Below are 19,269 nucleotides of genomic sequence, written 5' to 3' on the forward strand. Positions count from 1 at the left end.
GAGTACGTAAACGTAGCATCCTTTCACTCAACAAATGTTAGGTGCTATAATTAAAATGCATTTATGTGGGTCCATGAGTATTTTATTAAATCGTTATAAACACTTTAAGATAGAAAAAAGTATATATATGTTATATAACATATTATATATAATATATTTTTTCAGGTTCTTCCCACTTACGAACTAAACTTTCAGTTAAAAACTTTCAGTTAAATAATTACATGAGAATAAAATGAAAATGACCAAAATGGGTTTTTCTTTCTGATTTTTGTACGTCTGTTCTAAGTAGCTTAAGGGTAATCAAGATTGACATATAAGTATAGCATAGCAAATATTTTAAAACTAAGATCTTGTTAATGGCTTTATCCCACATTATTCCTAATTAGAGTTTCCCTCAATATGTACTCAGGAAGTACATCTACTTAAGCACTACACTTAAATTTAGATTGTGAATCAATAAGAATGCAGCCTCAGCATTACTATATTAAAAGTTGGCCCATGGAAGTATTCTCAGGAAATCATGATTACTCTCATGTTAATTTTGCACAATGCTGGGTATACAGTCTAACTATATACTTTCATGAGTGAATTCCTCGAACTCTGTGATGATGACACTTTCATTCTGTAAATATTAGCCATTATGGAGTCTATCTGGAAAATTTTATCTGCAACACCAGAAATCTTAACATCTGTCATCCCTTCACAGAAGCCCACGGGCCAACTGATTTCCCTAGGACCTCTACTCAGGTGGCCCCTAATTTAAATAGCTAGAAAAATAAAATAAGAAATTGTGTTTGAAGAGTCAAGTGGAAAACTCTCAGTGTTCAAAAAGTCAGAACACACCATTTCTTAAAATATTCTTTGCCTTCTCAACCCATCCTCCCCAAAGTGCTTCATGATACTTTTTGTTTGAAAGTTCACCACAGACACACACACACAGAGACGTCCACATAGCTTTGAATGGACTGAAGTGGCCCAAAAGAAAGTCAGCTTATAGGGAAGGATGCTGGAGGTCCTCTACAGTAGTATTTTCAAACTGCAGGGTTAAACTCAATTTGATATGTCCCCATGAGTTTGTTATTAAAAACAGAACAGAGTGGAGGGGAACAGAATGGGATGGATAGTCAGTGATGGCTGATATCAAGTATCCGAACTTAGGAACCCTGGCGTGATGGGAAATTGTGGAAAGAGAAGCTGTGAGTATATGTGCAAGTGTATTTGGAAATGATAAGCCCACTGATAAAGAGCTCAGACATTTGAAGCTCAGGCACCCTGTGGCACAGAGTGAGCACAGCTGAGTACAACCCTGCAGAGGAAGGCTTCCTGGCCCTGTCCTCACTGTGAGAACCATCAGTGGGGCCACCATGTTCCTCGTGCACTGCAGTGCTCACCCAGGGGACGAGAGTGACATCTGAACACTGGACTCCCTTTGGAACCCTTTTCCTCAGGCCAGAGTGAAAACCACAGACTCCCTTACAGAAGGGAAACTCCCCCCAGGGTTTCTGAACTGCTCACGAGATAGGGACCCCAGGGGGGGTGGGAGATTCTTATGATACGTTGGTTGTGATGTTGGAAGCATTTAACTTGAATATTCAAAAAAAAATGGGACCTAATTTCATACCCCAAGTAAAGCAGACCATTATTATTCATACAAGTATTTCATGTATCTTAGGTTGTATTGGTTCATAAACAAGCTGACTTTTAAACTATGATTTATGAGAGGGGAGGGTGTAGCTCAAGCGGTAGAGCGCATGCTTACTTAGCATGCTCGAGGTCCTGGGTTCGATCCCTGGCACTGCCTCTAAAATTAAATAAATAAACAAATAAACTTAATTACCTTGACCTGCCAAAAAAAAAAAAAACTGATTAAAGTATGACTTATGGAACACACACACAGTATGCTATGTTGTAAAGGATAATGGTAACTTGTACTAGTGTTAAAATCCTGGTTCCTACAGCTCTGATTCCCTATTGTACTCATTCCTGGAGAAAGAAGGGTGCATGGAGATATGTGTGTTTGTGTGTAAAAAAAAAAAAAAAAAAAAATTGAAGGGAAAAAACCTTACTCTGTCAGGAATGTCCTCACAATTATTTTTAATTTCGGCAGTTCCTAATGCAGCCAGTGGAAATGACCTTAGTGGAAGAGAAGGTATAAGCTTGTACAATGGAGAAGCAGACAACAAAGAAGTCTTCAGATGATCTTAAAAGGGAAATCCTGGATATGCCTCAGAGACTCAGTCTCCAAAGTGTCTTCAGATGTAAACATGGTCATAGAAGCTACTCTTCCATGGACAAGGCTCTGGGCCCCGTGGAAAGAGTCTCCTGGTCAGAGCAGAGTCTTTCTTCTCTCATTCAATTTACATACAAACATCCATAAATGCACACACGCACATGCACAGCAGCACATGTACACACAACCACCATCCACATGTTTCCTTTTGAGAACAAACCTAGATGTGGTCATCAGTAAGGCAACAATTAAACAAAACCCCACAAATGTCACATACTTAGGCAAGGAAGGAGACTACACTGTTTTTCTTGCCATATCACACAATCAACATTGGGTTGACCTACATGACTTTACCAGTATTTGACTGTTTGCTTACAAAATTAACAATTTGGCACAGTTCAACCTAATACTGACAGAGTCACTACCATCTGCAGGACCCATAAGGTTACATATACTTGATATGCTACCTCCACAAAATGACAGTTCAGGTGACAATGATACAAAGTGAAACTTTTATGATAATTTCACAAAAGTCTGAGAAAGAATAATGTTTAAGGATGCTTTAAGACCATGTGTTTGCAGGGGCAGGAAGTCAAATAATACATCAACACTGGATACACACAATTCAAAAGACATTTCTTCCTTGTCCTCAAGCACCTACAATTTACTTGGGAAGACATAATGCATGAAAAAACTCACACATAAGGCTGTTATATAATAATCACTTGGAGCAGATAAACTGGCACCAAAAATATCAAACAGCACGTGTCCTTAGAGTTTAAATAGTGTAACTCTCTTTTTTGGGGGGAAGGATTAGATTTATACATTTATTTATTTATTTATTTACTTATTTACTTATTTACTTATTTATTTTAATGGAGGTACCGGGGATTGAACCCAGGACCTCGTGCATGCTACGTATGCACTCTGCTACTGAGCTGTACCCTCCCCACCTTAAATAGTGTAACTCTCTTACTAAAACAAAAACCAAAAATCTCATGCTGAAAAAGGTTAGTATTATAACATACCAAAGGTTTCCCTCCTAACTAGAGTCATGTTAAAAAAAAGTTTAAATCTTCAAAAACGTTTAAAGTGCTCCACTAATTTAAATATTGCATAGAGGTCGAGGAGGGTTAAGGCCACATAAATGTCACTGGATTTCACAAATGAACAAAGATGGACCCCAAAAGTCCCAGAGGAATTAAATATTTAAGTAAAAAGGCCTCTGGATAAACAGACAGGCTGACAGTATGTGCTTATAATCATCTCCTCCCAAAACCCAACAAAAATGACAATAAAGGGGAAAAAAAGGTAGGAACATATTAGGACAAAAACAGGAGAGGTATTATTAATGAATGAGAGAGTTCAATACATTTTATAGAAGCAGAAGATAGAAGAATGGAAACAATTCAGCAGAATCAAGAGAAGTACATTTTAAAACTGCCTGACTCACAGACATAGAAAACAAAGTTATGGTTACCAGGGGGGAAGGGGGTGAGAAGGGATAAATTTGGAGTTCAAGATTTGCAGATACTGACTGGTATATATAAAATAGATAAATAAGTTTATACTGTATAGCACAGGGAACTATATTCAATATCTTGTAGCAGCTCATGGTGAAAAAGAATATGAAAATGAATATATGTATGTTCATGTATGACTGAAGCATTGTGCTGTACACCAGAAATAGACACAACATTGTAAACTGACTATATTCCAATAAGAAAAAAGTAAAATAAATAAATAAATAAAAGTGCCTGTACAGGGCAACCAATGAAAAAGCAGCCAATTCTCACTGCACAATCACACACACACACACACACACACACACACACACACTGTCTAGCTTAGAACCTGGTTCTACCAAGTACTGCAGAAAGTGAGGATAAAGCACAACACTGACAACAGGGGACAGTTTGAAAGCCTGGGATTATAGAATAGATGAGCCTTAAACATTGGCAAGGAAAGACCCAGGCTGACAGCTCTGTATCAGGCCTAGAAGAAAATCAGCCCAGATTACAGCAGAAGGGCAGAGGCTCCAAAGGTGGGGGAGGGGTCCTTCAGTTGGAGAAAATAATTACACTATATGATATACTGAACCTTTGACAATAATAGTAATAGGCATCTGACAGATCTGATAAAGCAGGAACAAACAATTCTAAACAGTTCATAGAAAAATAAGCAAATGGAAAAAAAAAGGCTATTATTAACTATAGGGAAACAAAAAGCAGTATGAAAAATGTAATCCTCAGATAAGACTTCAAAAATATTTTAAACTTCAGCTCGTCAAAGGGCACCATTAAGAATGTAAAAAGGCAAGCCACTTTCTGGGAGAAAATATTTGTAAAACATCTATCTGACAAAGGACACATATCCTGAATACATAAAGAACTTCTACAAACCAATAAGAAAATAAGCAACTCAAAAAAAAAAAAAACAGATAGGCAAGACACTTTGTTAGACACTTCGCAAAAGAAGATATCAAAATAACCAATAAATACATGAAAAGATGCTCATCAGGGGAATGATGGTAAAGGAATTAAAAACATATAAATATAAAACAGATGAACAGGAGAGGCACGAGGGATGACAATGTTCTATAACTTGATCCGAGCAGTAGCTATGCAGATATCCATACACACAAAAATTCACCAAGTTGAATACTTAAGATTTATGTACTTTAGTCAATAAAAATTACACTTTAATTTTTTAAAATATCATCCTTAGCGATCAGCAATTTTTGCTATAAATATTTTGCGGGATATAGAAGCAGAAGGGTGAATGCAAGAGAGCTAAATCTTTACCTGTATTTACCAAACATGAAAAGATAGATCAAGAAGTAGTTTTGAGGGGAGGAGGGTATAGCTCAAATGGTACAGTGCATGCCTAGCATTCACGAGGTCCTGGGTTCAATCCCCAGTATCTCCTCTAAATAATAAATAAGTAAAACCTAATTACCTCCCCCAATCAAAGAAAAAAAGAAGTACTTTTAGGTATATTTTTGAGAGACATTATGGTTAATAACAGCTGCCTCTGGAGAAACAAGACTGGAGGCTGAGGAGAACAGGGACAGGGGACTGCTATTTTTCATAAGCCTTTTACTAGTATTTGATTTTTAAAATCTCTGCATGTATTAATTTGATAGGAAATTTTATTGAATATTAAATTTTAAATTATTAACTATGTGATTATTTATGTAGACATGGGACAGAGAAGGCCATTTAAGTAAGCCTCAGTGGATGCCTTTTATTTGGCCAGCACGACACCCGTTCCCACCTTCACCATCAGTCCATATGGCCTGGGGAAATTTCTCCACCCCCAGCTTCAGCAGAGGCCTGTGATTCAGGCCCAAGCCAACCCACGGTCCTGGCCCTTGGCCAGAGATTGTTTTTCTTCCAGGGGTAGGCACAAGCCCCCATCTGGGCCAGTGAGGGCTGCACTGTGGAGTTCTCTGCAAATGGTGACATGCTCTTGGCTCAGCTGCTGGTGACCATCTTGCCACCGAAAGAGAAGAGCTTGCCCAGGAATGGGGCTGACAGGATGGGCAGCAGAGCCGAGAGCTAAGGAGAAGACACCTTGAGCCCTCATGTCTGGGGTTGGGCCGAAGTTTATCCACCCCTGCCCTTTTCATAATTAGAAGAGGCAGTATCAGGTCATGAAGAAGTACTGGACTGCTTGGGTTCAAACTTCGGCTTTACTACGTACTGTGTGACCTTGGGCATGTCACTTAACATCTTCTTCATCTATAAAATAGGGGTAATAATAGTACTGGCCTCATAGAATGAAATGAGTTAACACATATAACACACACACGTGCAAATATTTATGTATATATATATATATGAATGTATATGTTCATAGTTTAATTCAAATATATATACATATATTAAAATCGCATTTAAATTTACACTTGAAAGAGCCATATTTTTATTTTCAGTAATCAAATCCCTTTTTTGACTTAAGCCAGTGTGAACTGAGTCTTCTGGTAAGTGGCAGGATCCGAACTCATTCAACAACCAAAGGAGAAACCAGGCAAAACCAATCGATAGATTTAAGCGAATATATACATAACATAAACCTAATATAAACATGAATATGCCCTTTAGCAGAAAGAAACCCTCAAACAATTAAAAAGTAAACAGAAAAGGAAGAAATAATGTTTGTAACCTTTGGGATTGATGAAGTTTCTGCCCTTACAAATAGCAAGATGGAGATGCTACATAAAATGGGCAGAAATATAAACACACAATTTGCAGATGAAAAAAATAAGAGTGAAAAAAAATAATGTTCGGTTTTTAAAAACCATATCAGTGAGATAAATAGGAACTAATTTTTTTCCAATGATGTACCCCAAGAGTGTTTTAATTTTTATTAGCTGGTCTTGTCAAATGTCTCATGGACTGCTGGTGAGAATGTAAATTGATACAGCCTTTCCAAAAGGCAGTCTAGCTCTAATTAAAATAAGCTTACCTTTGACACCATCATTCTTCTAGGAATTTATCTAAGGAGATACTTAAAAGTGTGGGGGAACATTTTCCCTGTAAGTTTTCTTACTGATTTGCAGTTATATTCAGAAACAGTGGGAACTGAATGTCCAAAAATCAGGGATTCATTAAAATCCAGACATTCCAATACTGTTCAGTCACTAAAAATGGTGATGGAAAATATGTACACGTAGTGAGGAATCCTCATGATTATTATATGAAATAAACAGATTACAAAGCCACATAGGATAAGCCTGTTTTCATTGTATAAATATATACATACACATAAGGAAACAAAATCTAGCAGGATACACATCAAATGACTGTGAAAGCTCTAGGTGGTAGAATTTATGAGGGTCCAAATTTGTGAGTGGGTTTTCCCCCCTTATATGTGTATTTCATTCTTTCTCCAATGAATCTTTACAGGCTTTCAATAATAATACTATATTTTATAATAATAAATGTATTTTAAGTTCACAGAAAGCCATCAAGTTACCTCTACGAGTAGTTTCAGTCATGTGTTTGAAACCAAAATGCATGCACGCTGTTAGGTGGAGCACAGATGATGAGAAAGTCGAGGGAGTGGGCTCTCTTTTGAGAAAATTCGGTGGTAAAAACAAGGAACAAAGGGTCTCCAGAACATACGTGGCACAGAGTGACTGCAATGGAGTGTCTGGAGAAGAGGAAGAGATGGAAGATGCAGAGAGAAAGAATCATCAGGAGAGATGTCTAAACCTGCAACAGCAACACACTGCTTTCCATCCTCCACGGGCTCCTGCCCGGGCTCAGCTGGGCTGCCTTACCTGGATTCTTCTGTGTCCTTTTCCCGTAGTGCTGCGCAGGCTCAGGGAGGGCCCAGAACTTACCCGAGGGCAGAGCCCATGCTCTCAGCCTCTTGGTGTCTTAACCCCCTAAACTAGGTACAACAGACACTTTTCAGCAGCAGCTTTCCCCAGGGAAGAAAATAGGACCCCTGAAGCCCTGTACAAGCCTCCCCCCCGACGGCTGCTCCCACAGAAGAGTAACCACTATCCACAACTATCATCATAATACACCCTTGACCTTAATCATGAAAAAGTGAGTTTTCAACACTTCATAAGGGCTTGAATGCTCTGTAAGTCAGATTACATTTTCTTTTCATTTATTTTTGGCATATTAACAGCTGGTGACCTAGATTAAGAAATAATTTAATATGTCAAAAGGCTGACTTTATCACTATATTCCTTCACAGATGGAAAGTGGATTCAATGAAAAGCCTCAGACTGAAGATTCAAGTAATTACTTGGGAAGAGGGGGAGGAATACCTACAAGCGGGTACTGTGAAGTACGGAAAAATGATGACAAAACCTGGCCAGGATCCCAGCAGACCCTGACTACTTTCTGGACAAGTAGCCAGGAACTGGAAGAGGGGCAGGAAGCCTTGCTAATTTAGCTGCTGAAGGAGCAACAGGGGGAGGATCACGTTGGTCCAGGATGAGCTTGGGTAGATATTAAAAGAAATACAATCCTCTTACTGCAGTGTGGTGGGAGGGACTAGAGGCAGTCACAGAGCCTCTGGCCATGGGGACAGGCAAAAGGATCAGTGCCCCCTTCTGCTCAGTTGCTCAGGGTCAGTGGGAACTGGGGGGCAGCCTGAGTCTGGGTCCAAAGAGGGAAATTCACTGTCATGGCGAGCAACGCGCCAAACTGACTTCCAGTAAAACAAGAAAATGCTTAACATCCAGAATTCTAGGGATAGCAAATACTTCCACGTGAAAAAGAACACAGTTCAACTGACACAAACCACAGGGCACATTAGCTGGTGTTCTTTTTCAAGTGCAATGCTTAAGCGACAATATGAATGTCCTTTGCCCGGGACACAAATGAAGACCTCAGTGCTGGCAAGGTCTTGATGACAAGTATTTGTCAGGGAAGCCAGGCAAGCCCATTGCCTGGTACAGCACCTCTCCAACCGCTCCAGGCTGTGCTTTTATGGACCTAGGATTCATTTGTGCCCACCTCTGGGAGAGAAAAATAAATGGCAGTGACCAATTTACTGAGGGGCTTGTAAAACACCAGGGAACCCAATCCGTACAATATAATTCTTTTAATGCAATAAAACACCCTCCTTTGTGCAGAAATGTACAGAAAACTGTTAGGTTCAAGTCATATTTATCTTTGACCTTCCAGAGAAGGGCACTGGCGTCAAAAGGGACACACATACAAAGAGACCCCCCTCAAAAAAAGACTGGAAGAAAAGAGCGTGTATCTAGATTTCTGTTTTGAACTCCAGGATTCACTCCCCAGTACTGTATGAAAGCCGTTGGATTTTCTCCATCAGCCTTCTTGATCCAAAGAGATTTGTGGGGTAGCTTCTGTGCTAAATCTCTCATTTCTGCTGCACCCAAGTAGCCAGGAAATCCCGCCGGAGGAAGGAGAGCCGCCGCAACCTCCCGCCCGGACCCGCGGGCCGCGTCCCTGCCCGCCGCCTGCCCGCGCGCGGGGAGCGGGCGCCAGGAGGGAGATGCGCTCCTCCGCTTCGGGAGCCGCGGGCGACCCGCCGCACCTGCCACTCCTGGTGCCCGGCTCCCGCCCCGGAGAGCGGGGAGCGCGGCCGGCCGCGTGGGGGACCAGGGAGCGGGGAGACCCGGGCAGACCCTGAGGCGCTGGGGACACGGTCCGCGCGCCCCCGGCGCTCCCGCCTACCGGCCGGGTCCCCGCAGCGCGGGGTGCCGCTTTGCTGCAGTGGCTGCGGCGGAGAGGCAGGGCGTCCCCCGCGACCCCGGCCCCCTGCCCGGCCTCCTGCGCTCCCCGGGCCGGCTCGGCCCTCCCCGCCGCGGCCCCGCCACCTGCCCCGTCGCCCTCCGCCCGCTGCTGACCTTTTCCTGCGCGCGGTTGAGTCGCTTCTGGACGTTCTTGGCGAAGATGCCCGTCTTGATGTCAGCCATGGCTGCAGGTCCGCGGAGGCTGCGAGGAGCGGAGCGGGCGGCGGGCCGGTGGCGGTGAGGAGGAGCCCGAGAGGAGGAGGAGGAGGAGGAGGAGCGGGAGTCCAGGAGGAGGAGGAGCGGGAGACGAGGAGCGGGAGCAGTTTTAGTGGCGCGGAGCAGCCGAGCGCCGGGAGGGGTGAGGGGGTGCGCGGCGGCGGGGACCCGCTTAAAGCGACAGAGCGAAGGCGGGATGCACCAGGCCTGGCAGTGACACGAGGCGGGGTGGCGAGCACGAGAGAGGGAAGAAGCCAGAAGTCAAAATGCCCGGGTAGTGCCCACGGTGATGGAGAGGAGCCTGGAGGAGAAAGGGAACAGAACCGAGCAGCCAGCCCCAGGGCCCAAGGCGGCTCTGGGGTTCTTTTAGGGCGGAGTTTGGGCTGGGGGAGGGGGGGCCATTTCTTTCCCTCAAAACAGAGAAGATGGAGAGAGAGAAGGGGGAGTCCTGGGAATGTGGACTTGGAGCAGCGCTGAAGTGGAAAGGGGTGGGGCTGGTCTCCCAGGAGGACCTGCTGGACCATCCCCTGGGCAGAGAGCGCACCCCTAGATTATCTGTGGGTTCTGGAAGAACCCCTGGGCCTCGCCCTGCCCTCCGGAGGCTCGCAGCATCACGAGGAGGAAAGCTGACTGGAAAACTGAGCCCAGGCAGGGGTTAGAGCTGCGGCACAGGCAGTGAGAGAGGAGAGGAGGGAGGGCTCGATTCTGGCACTTGTATGAACTTAAAGACAAGACTTGGGGCGAGGGCGGGAGGCCCTTTGCCGAGAACCCTCGGCTCCTTTAAGGCAGGGGCTGTGCTTTGGCGATCTCCGTAATCCCTGCGCAGAGCGGAGACCCCGGGCACAGGCCCATCCAGGAAGCGGTGCAGGAAGAGCCGGGTCCTGCCTCACACCCACAGGGAGAGATCCAGGGCCTCCTAACCTGTTGCTTCTTCCCCACCTTATGGCAACTTTCACAGGCATGCACCATCCTCAGGATACTTAGCAGAAGTAAGAATAATAGGGATACATCAAACTGTTCATATTCAGTTCTCTCTGAGAGTTCGAGAAGAGTAAGGCGGGTGGCCCAGCAAACGGGCCAGAAGTGAAATCAGGCACCTGAATCCAGCATCTGAATCCTGTGAATCCGAGAGAGCATCTCACTGCATCTCTGGAGTAGACTGTCACCTTGGCAGCCCCCAGTGAACTGCCCCTTGGTATCCACTCCTAGCGTAGTCCCCTCACCTTGATTCTAGAAGGCGCTGTGACTGACTTTTACCAATAAGATACAGCGGAAGTACACCTACGCCTTGAGAAGCCAGGTAGGTTTTGCACTCACTCCGAGGAGCCCTGTGATACCTTGCAGAGAGGTTCAGCTACCCTGCTGTAAAGCCCCTTGGAGAGGCCATCTGAAAACGGAGAAGCACTAGATTATTTGGACCGGGAGCAAGGCCCGGTTATCCCTGAATCCCGGCTGAGACCAGCCTCCAGGCGACACACTGGCTGGATGCAGCCACACAAATAATTATCAGCAAAACCAGCAGAAGAACCGCCCAGCGCATCCTAGCCAAGAGAGTGGAATGATGGGCAAACAAAATGATACTTGTTTTGAGCCAGTAACTTTTGTGATGGTTCCGTTACCGAAATACCCAGTCTATTCACTTGGCTCTTATTTTCTTAGGATGACAATGCACCCCAGTATGCCCAGGAATGAAGGCATTTCCAGGACACAGGACTCTCAGTGCTAAAACCAGGTAAGTCCTGGGTCAACTACCTGAGTTGGTCACCCTACTTCCAACATCCCAGGTAAACAGTTTACTTCCGAGCAAAGAGAAACTTGATTCCTCTCTTGCTCAACATTCAGCAGAAAAGACTGTTCAGAAGCCAGGAATTTGAGTCAGTTCTGTAAAACAAAGGGCTTCTGAACCTTCACCCTGCTTCGCAATCTTCGCCATGAGAATACAAGCCTAAGAATGTTGGAATATACCAGAACATTCTGGAGCATATCAGTCCATGGTGACTCTTATACTGTGAGCTCCAGAGCCCCCTCTGTTCCCTTACTGGGCCTGGCTACAGCCCCCATTGCAGAGTCACTGCCCTCTTTCTGACAAACAAGAGACCGAGTTCCAAGCAGTGGGTTTACCTTTTCTCTGCTTCCTTAGAGCCCAAGCCATTCATTTCCTCTGTATCAGCTCTTCTCTCTCCTGGCAGTTACTCCCCCACCGATTTTTGGAACACAATGAATATTTTTTGAAAATGGTTAACTTTTCTTATCATCCAGATGCCCAAATCTAGAGCTGTAACGTGGGTGGAAAGGGAAGCTTGTCATTTCTTGATAATTCTATTTGGAATACATGCTGAGCATACTAAAAAGTTATGTGCAAACTATTATCAAATTCACCAATATCCATTTTCAGGTTGCCATGTGGCTCTCATTCTGGCCACTCTGGACTATTCATGAAGCACTTTAGCTGGTACTTATTAGGTGCTCTGTAAATATTTGTTGAAAAAAATGCAGCCATGCACGAGACTGCATTCTTAGCTCATAATTCTGCAACAATGCTAGTGGAAGAGGGATGGGAATAGGGGACCCCAACCAAAATGATGTTTTGTCCTTAGGATAATTTTTTATTGAAATGTAGTTGATTTACAATGTTGTGTTAGTTTCAGGTATACAGCAAAGTGATTCACTTACACATATATATTTATCTGTTCTTTTTTAGATTCTTTCTCATTATAGGTTATTACAAGATACTGAATATAGTTCCCTGTGCTATACAGTATGAACTTATTGTTTATCTATCATATATATATGTTAGTGTCTGCAAATCACGAACTCAAAATTTATCCCTTCCCACTTCCTTCCCTCCCTGGTAGCCATAAGTTTGTTTTCTATGCCTGTGAGTCTGTTTCTGTTTTGTAAATAAGATCATTTGGCTTTTTTTTTTTTTTTTTTTAGATTCCACATGTAAGTGATATCATATGGTATTTTTCTTTCTCTTTCTGGCTTACTTCTCCTAGAATGACAATCTCTGGGTCCATCCATGTTGTTGCAAACGGCATTTTTTATGGCTGAGTAGTATTCCATTGTATGTATTTACCACAACTTCTTTATCCAGTCATCTGTCAATGGACATTTAGGTTGTTTCCATGTCTTGGCTATTGTAAATTGTGCTGCTATGAGCATTAGGGTGCAGGTGTCTTTTCAAATTAGAGTTTTTTCCAGACATATGTCCAGGAGTCAGATTGCTGAATCATATGGTAAATCTATTTTAAATTTTTTTAAGGAATCTTCATTCTGTTTTCCACAATGGCTGCACCAAGGTACATTCCTACCAATAGTGTAGGACGGTTCCCTTTTCTCCACACCATTTTGTTTATTCATTTTATTTATTGTTTGTGGACTTTTAAATGATAGTCATTTGACTGGTATGAGGTGATATCTCATTGTAGTTTTGATTTGCATTTCTCTGATAATTAGCAATATTGAGCATTTTTTCACGTGCCTATTGGCCATTGGTATATCCTCATTGGAGAAGTGCCTGTTTAGGTCTTCTGCCCATTTTTGAGTTGGGTTGTTTGTTTTGGGTTTTGTTGTTGTTGCTGTTGTTAAGTTGTACGTAAGAACTGTTTGTATATTCTAGAAGTTAAGCCCTTGTCAGTCACATTTGCAAATATTTTCTCCCATTCCATTGGTTGTCTTTTGGGTTTTTTTTTTTAATAGTTTCCTTTGCTGTGCAAAAGCTTTGAGGTTTAATTAGGTCTCATTTGTTTATTTTTGCTTTTATTTGTATTGCTTGGGTAGACTTCCCTAGGAGAACATTACTAAGATTTATGTCAGAGAATGTTTTGCCTGTGTTTTCTTCTAAGAGGTTTATAATATCTTGTTTTATGTGCATGTATTTAAGCCATTTTGAGTTTATTTTTGTGTATGGTGTGAGGGAGTGTTCTAACTTCATTGATTTACACATGGCTATCCAGTTTTCCCAACACCACTTGCTGAAGAGACTGTCTTTCCTCCATTGTATATTCTTATCTTCTTTGTTGAAGATTAATTGACCGTATGTATGGGTTTATTTCTGGGCTCTCTATCCTGTTCCACTGATTCATCTGTCTGTTTTTGTGCCAATACCATGCTGTTTCGAATACTGTAACTTTATCTGAAGACTTCAAAGGTTATTCCTCCAGCTTCATTCTTTTTCTTCAATATTGCTTTGGCAGTTCTGGGTCTTTTGTGGTTCCATATAAATTTCAGAATTATTTGTTCTAGTTCTGTGAAAAATGTCATGGGTAATTTGACAGGGACAGGATCCATGCGTTTGTGTGTATTTCCTTCATGCCCAACACCACTGGGCCCTCCCACCAACATTCCTTGACTGTGTCTTTTCCATATAATGTCATCCGTTTTTCCCCTCAGTCAATCAAGGAATAACATGGCCTTTTCAGTTCCATGTAGATGTCACAATCAATGAAAAGTAACCCCAACTCTCTCATTTCAGGGACAAGCTTAGGTATCAAATTATATTTAATGATTATTCAGGTAAGGGTTACCCAACCTTAAAAAGCATTCTGACTCCAACCCCAGATCTTCATCTGAACGAGGCAGAATTCCTGAATTAATTCCTACTCCCAGCTCACCTTCCTTCCTTCTAAATAGCACTTCAAATTGGTTGATAAGTCAAAAATATCATTATGATAGGTTTTGGTAATTTGTAATAGTCCCAGAATTGTCACTATATTATCACAAAACTCATTTTCCAGATGTTTTAATGATACAGAAGTTTATTTTTGCCTATATTTATATCTTGTAAGTCCCATTTAGACCCGTAGGGAAGGAGATTTCTAGATCCAGTTTTTACCTGTCTACCTCTTTGCTAGCACTCATATGAGTTAAAGCATATACTATATACCCTCATTAGCTACAACTTCTTTGCATCATTATACAGATAATTAAGGAGCCATTCCATTTAAACACTTGGTGGAATCTAACTGGAATTTTGGTCCCATACAAATTATGACTAATGCTTATACTTGCCTCTTTGTTTAAAGACTCAGACAAAAATTTTATTGTTTCTCACAAATGTTGAAAGAACAGTGAAAGGAGGATGTGCTGTTAAAAAAATGTTTTTTGACTGATCATCTTGTACATTGCAGGTGAAAACATTCAACTTTTCCAAGCCAACTATTTACATTTTAGTTCCACATATATTTTTTACTAAATTGCATGGCTACCCTTTTCCTTTCCTAATTTAACCAAATCTAAAAATAAAAACCTCCTAACTCTATTAATAATGCATCACTAATGTATCCCAAAATACTGCACAGGAGGCAAGAGCTTTGTTTTAATAGTTTGAGCCATCGGCCACTAAGGAAAACAATAACATTGTATTAAATTGCCTAATAACTTCAAAGCATTTCAACACCATCTGTGATGCCTTTATGCAAAATAGATGCAAAACAACTTCTATACCCCACGACAAATTGCTTGAACATCATTTAATGGCTTACAAGCCAATTGAGAGGTCAGGGAGCAAAACAAAATAGAAACTCCAATTAGCCACAACTCTTTCTGAAGAAAGGGACAAGTCCCTGCAAATATTTTAAGTTATTTCCTATCCACAAACAAGCTATAAAAATTCCATGTGCAATGTGGGAAACAGCACATTTGTTGGGGCTACAGAGAGCACCCTCTTAATTGCTTGTATAGCTGAACTGTTTTATGGAGAAGTTTTCCAGCTTGGACAAACCCCAGCTTTGTCGCATTGTTCTACTTCAGAACCTCTTAACAAGTGCTTAACTTCGTCATGTGTTGACCCAAGACCCTTTTAGTTCAAGGAACTTATTTTTGATTAAATTTGTCCATGTTTATGTTTTACATGAATATAGCTGTGCACATGCGCCCGTCTTTGGCTGCATAACTGCTCCCCGACCTTCACCCCATCTTTTGCCACCCCCCACCTCTCTGCCGACATAGTAGAGGTATTCCCTTGGACCACGGGATCCCCCACCGCAGTGTCCCTCCACTCCAAGCCCACGCTTCCATCAAAGCCCCTGGCTAAAGAGGCCAGGCCAAGGTCCTGGTACAATTTTACACGCAAGAAGCCTAGACTCAGCACTGTATCCTCTTCCCTAGCAGTACAGCCTCCTTCTTCTCCAGAGACCACACCTTCTGCCTGTTCTTGCTACCTAGTCCAAGCCCATGCTGCTCACTGCACGACACGCCAAGAAATCAAGAGACGAGGCATTGGGGCAGGAATAGCGACTTCATTAGGAAAGCCAGCAGACCAGGAAGATGGTGTGCTAGTGTCCCAAAGAATCACCTTGCCCAGATTTCGATACTAGATTCTTTTATAGAACAAAGAGGGAGAGGTGAGGAGGTAAAGTAGAAAAGGTGATAAGTTGTTGCAAATATGTCCTGGTTCCGGCCAGAGTCCAGAGGGGATGTGTTAATTTCTTCTTTCCTGCAGCCGATCACAAATAGGCCTGGTCAGGGTGTTTCCTGTGAGCTTAAACAGAGGTATTTTAGCTTAACACTCAGGCATGGGAGGCAGGGTTCCCGTAGATGGGCCATCATGTCTACTTTAAGCTATAGGCAGCATCGCTTCAGTGATTAACGTGTAGCAAAAGCAATAGCATACAAAGGTTAAAGTAAAAGAAATAGATCCAATATGGAGTCAGACTGGTTCTTCCCCATTGCATTCTCAGATCTGAAATTCCCTCACTCTCTCTACTTTTCTTCACTAAGACCCCCAACAGGCTACTGCCTGGAGCCATCTCCAAGGAATTAAGTGAGTTGGGTGGTGATGTTAGAAACAGTGACTATCAGTCTGACTTTCCGCGTTACTGCAGTAGTTCAGCATTATTGGGCTTAGATCAGCTTCAGGAAGCTAGTCTGGGACACATCTGCCATAGACTGAATTGTGTCTCTGTGATATTGTGACTTATAATAAATACTGTTTGGTGTTTGTCCCTGTTCTTGCACAGAGCTCCCCAAACCATTGCAATTTCCCACGTGATTAGAACAATAAAGGTGCTTTTTTGCTATTTCTGAGAAAGCCCCTTTCAATCATACCTGAGTGTGTGTTAATGAGGTGAATTTTGGAAAGGTCTCAGGGATGAGGGTTCCTTGCCAGGGGAACCAACCTAGTGATTAAAAGGTTGGAACTTTCAACCCCACTCCTGTTTCACCCCCCTACTCCTCACATCCCTGACCTCTCTGGAGAGGAGAAATGCTGGAGATTGAGTTTAATCACGGATGGCCAATGATTGAATCAACCATGCCTATGCAATGAAGCCTCCATAAAAAAAAACAAAAGGATGAGATTCAGAGAACTTCCGGTTAGTGAACATGTGGTGACGTGGGGAGAGTGGTGCCTGGGGGCGGCACAGAAGCGCCTCATTCCTTCCCATACATCTTGCCCTATGCATCTCTTCCATCTGGCTATTCCTGAGTTATATCCTTATAATAGACCTGTAATCTAGTAAGTAGACTATTTCTCTGCATTCTGTGAGCTGCTCTAGCAAATTAATTAAATCCTCAGAGGGGGTCATGGGAACCTCCAGTTTATAGCCAGTTGGTCAGAAGCACAAGTGACAACCTGGACTTGCACTTGGCATCTGAAGTCGAGGCTGGGAGTGCAGTCTTGTGGGACTGAGCCTTAAATGATGGGCTCTGACACTGATTCCACGTAGGTAGTGTCAGGACTGAATTGAATTGTAGGACACCCAACTGGTGTTGTAGAATTGCTTGGTGTGCAGAAACCTAACCCTTCCCCCTTGGCATTTGGTGGCCAGAAGTATTGAGAGTGTAGAAGAAACACACAAGAGGAGTTTTTCTTTAAAGTCCCTGAAAGAGATCACTGAAGTCCTAAACCCTGGATCCTGTGAATATGACCTTATTTGGAAATAGGGTCTTTGCAGATGTGATTAAGATATAAATTAGGATGAGGTCACACTGCAGTAGGGCAGATCCTTAATCCAATAGGACTAGTTTCTTTACTAGTAAAGGAAGAAGAATTGGAAACAGACACACACCAAGGAGACTGCCATGTGAAGACCGACACAGGGAAGAGGGCCATGTGATCACGGAGGTGGGGCGTGGAGGTCCACAGCTGCACACCAAGGATGTGGCAACAGCCAGGGGTGGACAGCCACTGGAGAAGCTGGGAGAGTGAGCGTGGCCCCGCTGACACCTGGCTTTCAGATGTCCCACCTCAGAAGTGAGGGAATACATTTCTGTTGGTTTAAGCCACCCAGTTGGTGTTACTTCGTTACAGCAGGCCTCAGAAACGCGTAAGAATCCAACATCTTTCTTCAAAACAGCATGCATCTCAGAAAAATGTATCCCCCATTCCAAATCACTGACAAACAGATTTCCAAAAACAAGATTTTCATTAGCTGGAACAGCCTGGGTTCATCTGTTGCTTTGTTTTAAAACAATTGTATTTTTGTAAGTGTCTGATTTGTCCTTATTTTCCTTCTTAATTTAGTGAAAAAGCAGTAGCTTTTGAGCGAGCCTGTTGGAGGCTGGGTTCTAAGGAAGCAGAGGCTGAGTTTGGGGTGCAAGCTGATTCAAGATCCACGGTCATGGTTCTCCACTCCACGGCTACTATTTTAACACTTGTAATAAATAAGAAGTTTGTGGGTAGACACTCCAAGACTGCGTAAATACCCTGCTTCTTATCAAAATCACCCTCCCCCAATTTGGTGTGCATAATGGTTCTTGCCTAAATCTGTCTTACTGAGATGGTTTTTAAATGGTGATTTTCTGCAACAGTATTTTTTAATCAGCATTCTAGTGTTTAGAAGAGCTTTCTCTTTCTTCCCATGTATTTACTAATTTATTATCTATTGTCAGTATTGACTCATGGGTTCTTATTTTATTCATTCTTTTATTGTTTTCATTTACCTTGATGTTTAAACTATCCCAGACTTGGTCAGTGAAAGCCCCTTCATTTTTTAATATATCCTCATCATTTTTCAAGGCCTTCCTTATTTTCTGTCACAGTGAGATGTTCAAGGCTCATCTTCTATTTTCTCTGCCCCAACCTTTGAATAAACCATTTCTCTGTTCATTCTCTTCTTCATCTTTGCAGAGAATTGTATTTAGAAACCAAGGTCTAGATTCAGGCTTCATTCATTACAAATGAGTGACTGAACGTCTTTGAAACAATGCATTTATACTGATAACACTAAATGAAATCCAACCTAGGTTCTTGCTTGCTTTTCCCCATTCCATACTTGTATCTCCCATCTTCCATATTGCTCTGGCTCCCCAAAACCTTACTGTATTCACTCATTTGCTCAATTCCACAACACCCACAAAACAATTTCATAATATTCATACCACTATTGAGAAGAGTTCAAGATTTGTTTACCTTTTTTTCCTTTGGACTGAAGTCAAAGTACTATCTTCAAAACTTACTTGGGATACTGGCATAAAGACAGACCAATGGAATGGAACACAGAGTCCAAAAATAAACCCTCACAAATATGGTCGAATGGTTTTCAACAAAAGTACGAAGGCCATTTAACAAAGAAAGGACAGTCTTTTCAACAAATGGTGCTGGGGAAACTGGGTATTGCATGCAGATAAATGAAGCTGGACTCGTATTACA

At 42.3% G+C, this 19,269-nt stretch overlaps 1 protein-coding gene and 1 long non-coding RNA gene across 3 annotated transcripts in view; one reads left to right on the forward strand and one right to left on the reverse strand.

Moving 5' to 3' along the window:
• Nucleotides 1-10,026, reverse strand: part of AMPH (amphiphysin) — a 146,875-nt gene extending 136,849 nt beyond the window's left edge. The window contains exon 1 of one of the 2 annotated variants that reach the window (XM_032484251.1): nucleotides 9,573-10,026. In XM_032484251.1, coding sequence (XP_032340142.1) covers nucleotides 9,573-9,641 — 69 coding nt within the window. In that variant the 5' untranslated portion in view covers nucleotides 9,642-10,026. The remainder of the gene's footprint in view (nucleotides 1-9,572) is intronic. The other variant, XM_032484252.1, reaches the window with a different exon arrangement.
• A 94-nt stretch (nucleotides 10,027-10,120) lies between these two features.
• Nucleotides 10,121-18,383, forward strand: LOC116665053. Its single transcript, XR_004321639.1, has 3 exons — nucleotides 10,121-10,974; nucleotides 11,334-11,406; nucleotides 18,142-18,383. It is a non-coding gene; the product is annotated as an uncharacterized LOC116665053 (long non-coding RNA).
• Nucleotides 18,384-19,269: the final 886 nt, after the last annotated feature.

Source organism: Camelus ferus, chromosome 7 (genome assembly GCF_009834535.1).
Source record: "Camelus ferus isolate YT-003-E chromosome 7, BCGSAC_Cfer_1.0, whole genome shotgun sequence".
Lineage (NCBI taxonomy): Eukaryota > Metazoa > Chordata > Mammalia > Artiodactyla > Camelidae > Camelus > Camelus ferus.